At 39.8% G+C, this 12,620-nt stretch overlaps 2 protein-coding genes across 3 annotated transcripts; one reads left to right on the top strand and one right to left on the bottom strand.

Annotated features, from left to right (window-relative positions):
- Positions 1–286: 286 nt before the first annotated feature.
- LOC108691359 (Krueppel homolog 1-like) lies at positions 287–3,614 on the bottom strand. Of its 2 annotated transcripts, none has more exons than XM_018199062.1 (2): positions 2,934–3,614; positions 287–1,796 (listed from the first exon to the last, which is right to left on the bottom strand). In XM_018199062.1, exons 1-2 carry the CDS (start codon positions 3,328–3,330, stop codon positions 376–378), a joined length of 1,818 nt encoding a protein of 605 aa, XP_018054551.1. In that variant the 5' UTR covers positions 3,331–3,614; the 3' UTR covers positions 287–375. The 2 variants fall into 2 exon arrangements, with proteins under 2 accessions (XP_018054551.1, XP_018054552.1); XM_018199063.1 differs by having other exon boundaries at positions 3,219–3,614.
- A 1,762-nt stretch (positions 3,615–5,376) lies between these two features.
- On the top strand, positions 5,377–11,233 carry LOC108691398 (plasminogen activator inhibitor 1 RNA-binding protein-like). Its single transcript, XM_018199136.1, has 6 exons — positions 5,377–5,888; positions 7,148–7,301; positions 8,074–8,256; positions 8,727–8,798; positions 8,897–9,389; positions 9,509–11,233. Exons 1-6 carry the CDS (start codon positions 5,561–5,563, stop codon positions 9,590–9,592), a joined length of 1,314 nt encoding a protein of 437 aa, XP_018054625.1. The 5' UTR covers positions 5,377–5,560; the 3' UTR covers positions 9,593–11,233.
- Positions 11,234–12,620: the final 1,387 nt, after the last annotated feature.

Raw genomic sequence — 12,620 nt, 5'->3', positions numbered from 1 at the left:
AATTCCAAAATAATGTTAATCATTTTTACAAAAAAAAGTGAATATTGTAAAAGACATCTTTTATTAAATTTAATTATTTTGGAAAGCTGAAATACTGATGAAATTTGGCTTGTGGCAAATTTTGTTTTGAGCATCCAAAAATCTATAAGAAACATCTTGTCAAATTAAAAATAATTTTAGTTAAACTAGTGTAATGAAAAGAAAGAAAACAGATGTGTTTCACAGCAAAAGACTGTTTTTACGATTGTATGCCAATAAATGTTACTGTGTACATGAGTGGACTGTGTTACATGTGTGGACAGCTTTTATTTATTTTTTTTCTTGTATATAAAAATAACAAAGTTACATTAACCTGTAATCACAGTCTGTAAATGGCTATAATGACAATTCTGAAGCCGTGGAACATTCATCCCTTACATGTTTAAGATGTGCTAAAACCCGCGCCTCTTCTTGCGTTTTAGCTAGTTCCATCAATGCTAAAGCACCCTGCCATTTCTTATTGTCTTCCTGTACCGGTAACTTATCTAGGCTTATATTGTCCTCCTGCTTAACACTAATTATTCTTGTCTCCGTTTTTACGGGATCCATTGTGAGGGACGGTTTTGAGACAATTTCTTTGCTGCTATTAGAACTACCAGCCAACATCAGAACTGTCGGTCTAGTTTCGTTTTCGCTGATACGAGAGTTTGCTAGTGTATCCTGTTTCGTTGTCTCTAAACGAACAATCTGCTCTGTGTAATCGAAAATCGAACATGCAGATTCAGAACTTTGACTTTGAATTTTTATAGCAGATTTGTTAATACTAGTTTCAAAAATACCCTGATTATTTGACAAATTATTTAACGGATCCCATTGTGGCTGATTCAGAGAATGCATAATCTCGTATACATTTTCTTCCTCTACTTTTGGAGGTTCGTTGTCGTGATTTATCATGCAACACGTTTGAGAGGTGATATATGAAGGTTCCAATTGTGTATTTGGAATTTCATGTTTGCTGTCCAAATTCGATACAGTTGTATTATTCTCGGGGACAGAATGGTCCAAGAATGCCGTATACCAGTGAAATTCCGATGATTCTGTAGGTCTGTCTAGAATTTGTTTCTCATCCATCTTGCGTATGGTCGTTACGTTGTTAGGTCTAACGTCCTCGTTTAGGTCTAACTGTTGATCTAAGCAAGCATACCGTAGCCATCGTTTCTTTGGTTGCAGTCTATCCAAGGGTCTTCTCAGTGAGGTGATTGCTAACTTGGCGTTTGATCCTTCCTCATCCTCGGATGTTTGCAGTATCGCACAGCATGTTTCTGCTGGATCTTCATCTTGGCTCTCTTCTTGACTATCTTGATTCTCTTCGCAATGCAGTCGTTGATTTGAAGGATTGTGGTCAAGATTTTCCTGTTCTCCTGCTATATCCATCATAAGGCCTTTTCTAGATTTTATCCTCTTGTGATTTTCGGCAGTGCTCTTCCATGTCTTCTTCTTTCGTTCATTCTTCCCAGTCGGTGTACGGTCTTCTCGTTCCCTGGACATCTTGTAACGTTCCAACCATCGACTTACATCATATGACAATTCCGTGTTTTCAGATACTGGCTTTAATACAAAATCATCTGATCTTGTAAGATTGGCATAAGGATGATCGGGGCAATGTCTATTGGCGTGAGTAAATCTCGTTTCACAACCTGGTACGGTGCATAAAAATGGCTTTTCTCCTGTATGCAATCGTTGATGAGTCTTCAGTTGTCCCGATTGGGTGAAAGCCTTCGAGCATCCAGGATAATCACATGGATATGGACGTTCTCCTGTAATTAACATGAATATTTTATTATGTATTTTATCAAATTAATTATTATACAAATAAATTCTGAAATACATGTGTGTATATACAAAATATCTCTCTAATATATTTCGTAATTTATTTTAACACAAAATGGAATCTGACTTGTACGTTATTAATCTTTTCAATAAACAAAATGAAATCTAACTATACGTATGTATATAAACGTTACATTTCAAAAATGTTAAATTTTAATTTTTTCTCTAAATAAATTAATATATACCAATACCGATTATTAATCTTTTCAAAATCTCAATTTTAATGTGTAGCTTAAGCCTTATAATACAATAATAAAATAATAATGTTTTCTATCAATGTAGATTAATATTCTCGAATCGAAATTCAATTTATTCTTCACCTTTTTCTAATTCTTACAATTAAAAAAAGATGAAGGATCAATTAAAATTAAAATTAAATTATAAGAGTAGAAAATATAAGAAATTTTACTACGCATCCGGCATTTAAATCTGCCAAACATTAGTTTTCTGAATTCAATCAGTACTATTATGAAAGAAAGAAATTCAGCAGTCAGAAAGGTTCGTAATATTTTTGAAAAACGCGTCTTTTTTTTTCTTATTATCTGTACACAAAGAAAACGCGCCACTTTGTGTCGTTAACGGATCGACAGTACGCGTGAACAAACATCACAGAGAGTTCTCCCCTCTCCATCTCTCTCAGAACCGATTAAAATTCCCATACAATTCGGGACTCGGGACGGCATCGCCGGTTACACGTGTCACCGCGTGCTGTAAATTTCGCGCGCAACTGGCAAACTACGGCCACACATAGAGTTGGGGACGCGTCGGTGCCGGGACTGCCGGGTGCGTCGCAGCGCGTCGCAGCGTTACGCCGGCACGCAAGTCGAGCCATTTAAGTATTTAAAGCGCGGCATGATGGCCGATTGGCGGGACTGGCGCGAGCAGTGAGATGCATGCGACACGCGGAACAGAGAACTATCTCTTGCGCGCGCGATCGTTCTCTCTCTTTCTCTCTCTTTCACTCTCTCTTTTGTTTTCTGTTGAGAATCGCGAGGTTGAATAAAAGCTGAATAAAAGCCGCCGCGGATGATCGACGCGATCGGCGCAGGATAAAATCCCTTTACCCGTGTGAGTGCGCAGGTGTGCCTGCAGACTCTTCTCGCGCGGGAACACCCGGTTGCAGTAGGTACACTTGATGCTGCTCGGCGACGTACTGCCCTGCTTCATGAGATTCGTGAGTGCGTCGGCGCGCGGCCGACCGCGCCGGTGGCTTTCGGAGCCGTTGCCGGCGGCTGATCTACCGGCCGCGTTACCACCGCCCGCGTCTAGCCCCGCGACATGCTGCTCCCTGTACTCCGGCGAAGAGCACGAGCTGCCTGGGCTTAGATTCACATTGCGTGCCTCCTCACCCCAGTTCCACGGATAGAAGGTCGTGTCGCACATCGAAGGACTGTGATCGAGCGACTCCGCGGAAGAGTCCGCTGACGGCCGCTGCTCCCGTTTCGGAGTGTGGAGTTCCATCCTCGCCGCTCCACCGTTCTGCCAACGCGTTATCCAGTGCTGCCTCGTCGGCTGGCGGCTCGTTCTCTTTACCTCTCTTTCGACAATTAGACCTGCTCTTTTCACACTTTACTTCTCTCACACGATCGGTTCACTTGTCACAATCGTTGTCGTTACCATTACTAATCGCTCTATACACGCGACGCGATGCCCAGCGATGGCCCCCCAGTGATGCCCAGCAATGCACTCGCGGTTCGCGGCGGAACGCGGTAACCTACCGCTAACCGCTGACTGGCTTGACACGCGCGACCTCTCTGCCACTGCCGCCAGGCCGCCTCCACCCGCCAGTCCCGCCACCGTCGAGTCGAGCGCGTAGTACGCGTGCCGCGTGCAACTGGTAAACCGCCAAAATACGCACACAGCTATACATAAGCGTAGAGTACTCATAATCAGTCAGTACACTCTACGACCCTACACAACTTCGCGAGTTGTTCAAAATGGCCGCCCTATGCGCGCGCATTGCATCCTTCTAGGCGGATTTGTATGTACTACATACAGCCACGTGAAACGTAATCAACTGTAACGAATCTGGATGGTGAAAAACAAAGTATTCATCGTAGGCATCTTTTATTTTGTAATTCTTAATGGTATCTGATATTGTTATTTTAAATACGAAGCGCTACTACGGTCTGAATGTTAAGCTGTTGTATTATATATATTCAATCCCCTCAAAAATCTCGCACGAAATGCAAGAGATCCGGGTTCGACTCCCGGCCGAGACAATATTTTTCGCAATAGGTTTATTACAGTTTTTTTTAAATTAAATTTGGGAAATTTGGAGGAATTATGAATATTTCAGATTGATTGCGTTGAAAGTCCGACAACCATATCGGTACGCAATTATCATTTCTGAAATTAATTCAGTTATATGTATAGTAATATATATAATATGAATATATATAATAGTTTTACATCTTAAAGTAATGTTAACATAAATGGTTTTGTTTCCAATTTTATTGATATATTGTCGATGAGCAATTTTTTATCGTATCGTATCTAATATCTGGACAACGATAATAAAATAGCGTTTTCCAGTTTGGAGTAACTGATGTACCCTAAGTGCAATTGAGTGGAAATTAATTGGTATTCTACAGTTTTACTTACAATTGGTATTCGACTGTTGCCACAGGCAGATGCAGGTTGATGCAGGTTCATTCAGGTTCAATCGTTGGTTCCAAATACCTGACGTCTCAATTTCGCGAATGTACAAACGCACATAATAATCTCACAATTAAAATTGCATAAAATAAAAATATGTAAAAGAAAAATTAAAAGAGTCGATTCTGTATCTTGAAACAAGAAATTACAAAAGCGAGTGAATTTACTGAAATATTTATACCTTCATTGATCGACATTGATAAATTTGCTCACTTTCGTAATTTTCACCTTGTTTCAAGATATAGAAATCGATCTCAATTTCGATTGATTCAAGAAACGACTGTCATTCGGATAAGTTTGTAAATCCGCCTATCCGCGCATGACGTCGTGAATTTCCGGCGAGCGGTGATTGGCCGGCGTCGATTGGACAAAATCGATCGGCTGACGCCGATTGGGCGCGTGACGTCACGCGCCGCCATACAAGAGCAACACAACACACTTGTTGTTTCGAAACAAAGCGTTTATCGTTGCATTTCGCAAATTTATTGCGACTGTCTGAATCGTTTCTCGTATTTTTTCGTATTTTCAAGGAGACGTGGCCGAGAAATGCCGTTATGATTTTCTCAAGATGAAACGACGACGCAGCGGTTCGCCGGTTACCGCGGCGTGTCTCATGGAAATCGCGCGACTTTCCGGCCGAGACGACGAAATATGAACAATTGAGAGTCTTCTCGAACACTACGATATCGTCTAGCAGCAATTCGAATCGCGCGTAAATTCACGTTGTATTTTTTCAGGTCGATCGAGATGATGGACCGGGCTGGGAGCGATAATAGTAAAGAAATACGATAATTCTGGTGGGGGAGGTGGCGCGCTGATTGCAGAGCAATTCCGTAGTCTCTCGTCGATCTTCCCTCGCCCTTCTCCTCCCTCGCCTGTGCCTGCATGGTGCCGCAGCGGGGTAGACCTCGTGGTGGATTCGAGCTCTCCGACTCGGCCATATTGGATAGTGAATGACTCCGTTACACAGGGGCTCAAGAGTAGCCGTGAAACCTTCGCAAGATCCTCGACGCCGTGAGGATACCGAGACAAGATGGAAAACGAGTACACAGTTACGGTCACGAACAAGTTCCTGCTGGCGCTCGATGAGAGCGAAGATCCTTTGGAGGTGCTAAAAGTGCGCGAGCAAGAGAAGGAAGCCAAGAAAAAGGAGAGGATCTCAGAGAAGGAGAACAAGACCAAGCAGCAACAGCAGCATCAGCAGCAACAGCAGCAGCAGCAGCAGCAACAACAGCAGCAGCAGCAACAACAGCAGCCGCAGGACGGTCAAAAGACCGTCAACAACAAGACGCAGAAGAGCCGCGTGATCAAGGACGCCCAGCAGCCACCGTCGAAGGCGCAGGAAACTAAAAAGGATCAAGGTTAGCCCTCCCCCCGGCACCTCGTCGCCTCGTGTCGTGTGCGCGTTATGGCCGTCGGTTTCCCATGTGCTTGCCGATTTTACGCCGATCTTCTTCGCGATGATCCCCGCGTCACCCGCCTCCCCGATCGATCGACTTCACGGCGACTCGGAATTTCCTAGCTGCGAATGAAGTCAAGAGTATCGTACTCTTTCGCGATGCGATCGCGCGTCGGTTACCAAATTTTCTAAAAATGATTTGTTCGCCTTAAAAATAGGCCCGCGCGTGCCGAATTCCGCGACCGTTTTGTCCCCACGCGGGGACACCGGCACACCATTCAACGCTAAATTCGTGTGCGAGCACGCCGGATATGCGTCTCGTCTCGTCTCGACTCGTGCGGCTATATCTCCTTAGAGTTTATCTAGCTATCATGGGATCGTATGATCGTATATCGGGCTTCTATTGCTTTGTAAGTGATATCTTTGTACGTGATATCAAATTTATGAATAACATGTGTAGATACGTATAACGTTCATGACCATTGAAAATCCTATGTCCATTGTCTGCATGCTCATGTATGTATGTTGACCGTTTTATTTTTAAAATACATCTTTTAAGAAAATATTTGTAAAAGAATATGGAATACACAAGGATTTTTTTCTCTAATCAAAGTTCCTCCTATAATTAGATTGCATGGCTCTTATTAATAAATTATATTAATAGCCCTTTTTTTCAAGATACATAAATGTATTTTTTTTATGTATTTTTTTTATGTATTTTAAATTAATTTTAAGTTGAATTAATCTTAACAGTCGAACATCTTTATATTTATCTAATTCATTGTGTTATATCTGTTTTCATCAATTTTAATTGAACTTATTCTTTGTCTTTTTTCTAATTCTTAAAATTGAAAAAAATATGAATAAAAATGTGCCTGTGGCACATGATGCTTGTTTTCCTGCTGGATTCCTAGCTGGATTAAAATCTTGCCATTGTTATTGGCTGCAGTATCGTCAATGTCATAGCCAGTACAGTAGCAAAAATTTATTTTAGTTAAATCCAGCAAGGAAAGATAATAAGACAAAAATTTATTCTAAATAGCAATCCATCATGTGCCTGGCTTAAATTAAACTGAGATTAAAGTTGATCTAAATCTTTGGTGGAAATAGAGGCATTTCAAACAAATGTCAATTAAAATTCTCTTGTTGGAAAGCAAGAGAATTTATTTATTTATTTATGCAAAATAATTATATTTGTATGCTTTATGTTAATGTTCTCAGCCGATAAGAAATCCGCTCAATCAAGAGCGAGTGGAGGTGACCGGAATGTTAAGTTCTCTGGGGAATCTCGAGAGGAGCGCAATAACAGGCGCAACCGAGAAGATGGAGAGAGGACGCTTCGAGGACAAGGAGAGTTCAGACGGGGACCTCCTAGGTTAGTTTCAAAATAAGACATTAAGATAATCGATTATATTATAGAAATCATATTATCAAATCATATTTTACTTATACAATATTTTGTATTGAAATATTCATCAAATTCAAATATTTCATTCATATATAAATAATAATAAATGAGAAATATTTTAATAACAATTAAAGTACGATGTTTGTCCGCATAATGTAACAGAGTTGCAATTGGAACAAAGTTACTATAGTTCATGTAAATATATTCAAGATAGATACAGTTCGTATTTTTAATTTTCTAGTCTTCGGTTTGTTTTTGTTTCTATCACTGTAAATTCGTTGTTATCTGCTCAAAATGTCTTTTATTAGCTTCATGTGCACTGGGATCGAACTCTGATCTTTATATTAACAAGCAAGTACTTTATCATCATGTCATTTAGCGTCTCGAGTTGAAGTCTTTTAAAAAAGGGTGCTTAATATCGATACAAACGTTCTATCTCTCTTAGCATTTCATGAATAACGAAGACAATACTCGTGTCAACTTGTGTCATCAAATGGAAAATATCCACATGTGTATGTTTCAAAAACATACACATGTGTTGTGCGCAATATATATATTAGATATGTCAACGTGATGTAAATAATTTAATGAATTTTATATTTATATATATGTATATGCAGTAAGAGCGAGATGTAGAAACGCATATTCGGATCCATTAATATTAATATAATTCTACAAATTTCTGGACTTTAAATATTTTTTCGCATTTGTAGCAATTGCATATTCCATTTCATTTCAGCGAAGGCCGCGAGACACGCGAGTTCCGAAACTCGAGCGAGACTCAACGAGGCGAATATGGCGAGCGCCGTGGCCGTGGCGGTATGCGGGGTATGGGTCGCGGACGTGGTGGCCCTCGTGGACGCGGCGGCTTTGATAATCGCGGCAAACGCGAGTTTGATCGTCAATCCGGTTCTGATAAAACGTAAGTATCAAAATACACATGCACACATATAAAGAGACATTACATTCGAATATCTCTATGTAATAATGCTTGCCTCAATGTGCGCACTGTCATCGTTACGTTTGAATCTTTTTCAGAGCACCGACAAATGCAGTCTGTTCTCTTCTACTCTGCTTTATATTTGTATTTTTATGCTTAATTTCATTATTTTTTTCTAATTGTGATACTTTTATGTTACACGGGACGGTAAATATTTGCAATAGTTTGCCGAATATTTTTTTTTTTACATTTATTATAATTTTTTTATATTATACTACTTTTTATATTATAACATTTATTATAACTTTTTAATTACATATAAATAAGGAATGATAATTTCTTGGCAGAAACATTTGTAATGAGGCACGCATTAATTATATAACAGTATAATGCTATATAGTTTGATCAGTGCATCATAATTTAAAACCTATTTCACATTTGTCTATTAACAGTGGAATTAAACCAGTGGATAAAAAAGATGGTGCTGGCAGCCATAATTGGGGTACTCATAATGACGAAATAGAGTAAGTAATTCAAAATAGTTCAAGTTTCCTACAACAACTACTTTTAAACAAAATACGATATATCTTGACCTTTATTTTTTCTTGTCTTTTTTGTTTAGAGAGAGTCTGAATCAAGATAGTCAAGATTGGGCCAATGATAAGCCGGATTCCGATCCTCAAGCACCGACCGAGGTTAAGAATGGAGAAACAACTACGGATGCGACAGTTGAGGAGAAACCGGTCGAGGAAGAGACGCGCGAGCTCACCCTTGACGAATGGAAAGCTCTGCGGAATAATAGAGCAAAGCCTCAATACAATTTGCGAAAGGCTGGCGAGGGTGAGGATCTATCGCGTTGGAAGAAGATGTACGCTCTTGAGAGGAAGAAGGAGGGTAACGAAGAAGAGGAAGACGAGGAAGAGGAATATGACGCAGCCGCGGAGTATCCTCAGCGCGTTGGCAGGCAAAAACGTGTCTTAGGCATTGAGATCCAGTTCAGTGACTCACGACGCGGTTCTGGCGGTCGCGGTCGAGGTGGTCGCGGTCGTGGCGATCGCATGAACGGACGTGGATTTGGAAATCGTGGTGCTCCCAGGGACGGTGATGGGACACGCGTGAGTATTTGTAATATATATATGTGTACGTAAAGATTTTAACATTTTTTTAATTATGAAGCATTTTTTTGAAAGAAGAAAAAGATAACGTAAAAATAATATATACCTTTTGCTTGTAGTCACAGAACGAACAGAGGTCGCCGCGAAGTCGCCAGAATGCTCCGAAGGTAGATGATGAGAACGACTTTCCTTCCTTGGGATAGGTAGCTTCATCTGTTGATACTATACAACATCCCACCATTACCGTCACCATCAGTACATTTACTACAGATAAAGCTACACTAACTAAAACAAAATATTACTATCGAGAATCTTGCGTTAGTGATAATAACATTATTAATGCATAATACAGTACACCGTTACAGAAATGAGATACGTAATATTATCTAAAAATTCCTCTCGTGACCTGAACGTCACAATTACGTATTGGCATATAATCGTACACATGAAAAGTTGCATGATGTATGAAGGAAAAAAAAACAAATAGATAACGATCCTTTTTTGTACTTGTGGGAAGCCATTTGTCTGTAACTAGTCCGAGACATTGGCCAACGGACAAACGATTTGTGGAGAGTGGAGCATATAGTCTCTTGTTAATAATTTCAAATCCATAATGATGACAGGAAGAGTATACAGAAGATTAAGAGAGAGAAAGAGAGAAAGAGAGAGAGAAAGAAAAAAGGGGGAGAGAGTTTAAGCGGACCAGCAAGCGTAGAACGTTGTGGAGTATATACTTCAAGTTACAGTTTCAATCTGCTTAAATCCGAATTGAAGACAATTGCCGAAAGAAGGGGAAATTTTTGCTGTACACAAAAGCGGAACGTGGGCTGCGGTATCGATCTCGATCTCGATGTCGCGTTAAAAGGCCTAAAGGAGGCTGGGTGTAGCATCGATACGCGCGCGAACATGTATAATATCTCTTTTTAGGCGTAAATTTTAAAACGCACTTTCTGTTTTATAAGTTTTATACGATTTGTGGAAAAGAAGAATCCTTCCTTGTAACACACATACATACACCGGCGGGTTTGATTACTTGCCATGCGTAAGATGTAAGAAACTTTTAACAAGGAGGGTAGATTTCTATTTAAGAAGACGCATCCTAAATAAATCATCTACTTAGAACATGCTAAGTTTGACATATATATACATATATATGCATATATATGTATGTATATGTATATATATATGTATACATAGAGAGAGAGAGACTTCCCTTTTGAAGATATAGTCGATCTTGTGCGAAGTTAACATTTAATATCTTGAACACACATTGACACAGTTTTAGGTAATATATATATATATAAACACATGGATATGTATACATATATGTATTCTATTATAAATCGAAAGAAGTGAGAAACGTGATACGCAGAGAGGGAAGACGGAACGAATGAGTACTCACATATTATTATGTTACACTTATGCGTTCTCATATTCTTAATTACAAACTAATATTAGTTATTTACTATATTTGTTATACAATTTAAAAAATTATCGCAGCCAAAAGATTCACCTCATATCCATCATAGAGACGGAAAAAAAAGAAAATAACAGAAAAACGTTACGAAGCTCTTTGCAGCTTAGATATATGTGTAAATAACATTTACAATAATAAATTGTGACGATGATCGGACACTTTGAGCTCGATTAACTTCATCAGTCAGATAAGATTATTCTAAGCAGGTTCTTTCTCTTGTTTGCACATCTGTACAGAAAAAAAAAACGTAAGTACAAAAGTATACTATTTTAAATGTCGCGAAAAGGAAAAAAAAGGATCCGAATCTGAGAAAAAAAACTAACTCTCATTGAGACGTGTTATGCTAATAAAGTTGTAAATGTAATAATTTTATTGTAATTTCTTCTCGTAATTAACAATAACTATTGTTCCTTGCACAACTAATCAAAAGATAATCGATTTGATTTCGCCTGTGTTTCGCAGTCATTTTTTTTTAAATTATCTCCACAGCCTCCGAACGCCATTTCAATTGTACAGAGCTAACTTGATTGTTCAGTTAGCTTTTTCAGTTTAAGTTGGCTGCTTAGCTAAGTGAGATACCTTAATTTTTTACTTTACAAATCGCGCATATAAATATACATGTTTTATTAAATTTCATATTTAGATCAATCACGGATATACGATTATATTTACTAAAATATCAGATGTATTGATGGAATTGAAGCGTGGATTTTTCGGCAGAACGTGAAATGAGCTACAATTGCCTTACTATGGAAGGGAAAGCGCTTCGTTCAGCTTCATCGCCCTATATCTGCAGAATGACATGAACATCCAGACGCGAATATCGCGATGAATACGTGTATATATCGAGGTACACAGATACATGGTATTTCACTTACCCCCAGAAAAATCACAAATTTCCTTAATAAAGAATATTGGGACTTGACTAAAAACAATGATCGGTCGTGAAAATTTATAAATAGTTCCTGTAGTTTTCGTCCGAGCTTGAACTTTGGAAACGCAGGTGGAAACATCGAATAATTTCCAACATTACGTTAACGAACTTTGTAACAAAAAATTATCTCGACTTTTTTTAGGATTAAAAAAATTTCAGTCTTAAACTAATTGCCGAGGGAGTATCATCGTTGACTTCGTGGAAGTATCTGTAAACAAAAAGAAAAGTTTGGGACATTTTATATATATATATATATACATATATACGCGCGGAATACGTGCACACATCGATGTATGCGGAAGCGAGAGAGAAGACAAAAGAATGAAGGGAAGAAGAGGTAGGTAGGTAGGTAGGTAAAGAGGCGCTCGGAGAGCAAGTAGAATCCGGCTCGTCGTCGGATCCACGATAAGAGCGAAGGAGAAGCCGCGAAAGAGGAACGAGGGGGAGGGAGAGTGAGAGAGACGGAAAAGCGGCGCATGTCGTACTGGCGTACACTGGCGTACATTGGCGTACTTCATAGCCACGGCCCCCGATTCGCGCCTCTAAATTCGTGCAGCGACAGCGGCAACGATTCCGTGTCGGACGAATTTTAATGGCGGCTGATCTCAACTCGGCCGTTTGTAGTGTTGTGTTGTGAAGCGACACGGACGGCCGCTCGGCGCTTCGCGCGGCGTCAACTTATGGTAGCGAAACGATACGCGAGCCATTCAGCCATCGCGGATCATCATCCGGCGGCGATACCCCGTCCCCGGGCGGTGCTGGTGCTGTGCCAGTGCGTGTGCGGCGACAGCAGTGGCAGTAATAGCGATAGTCAGTTCGT

The sequence above is a fragment of the Atta colombica genome, unplaced genomic scaffold, assembly GCF_001594045.1.
Source record: "Atta colombica isolate Treedump-2 unplaced genomic scaffold, Acol1.0 scaffold46, whole genome shotgun sequence".
In the NCBI taxonomy this organism is placed as follows: domain Eukaryota; kingdom Metazoa; phylum Arthropoda; class Insecta; order Hymenoptera; family Formicidae; genus Atta; species Atta colombica.
The sequence above is the reverse complement of the archived record's forward strand: the minus strand, read 5'-3'. Positions and strand labels throughout refer to the sequence as shown.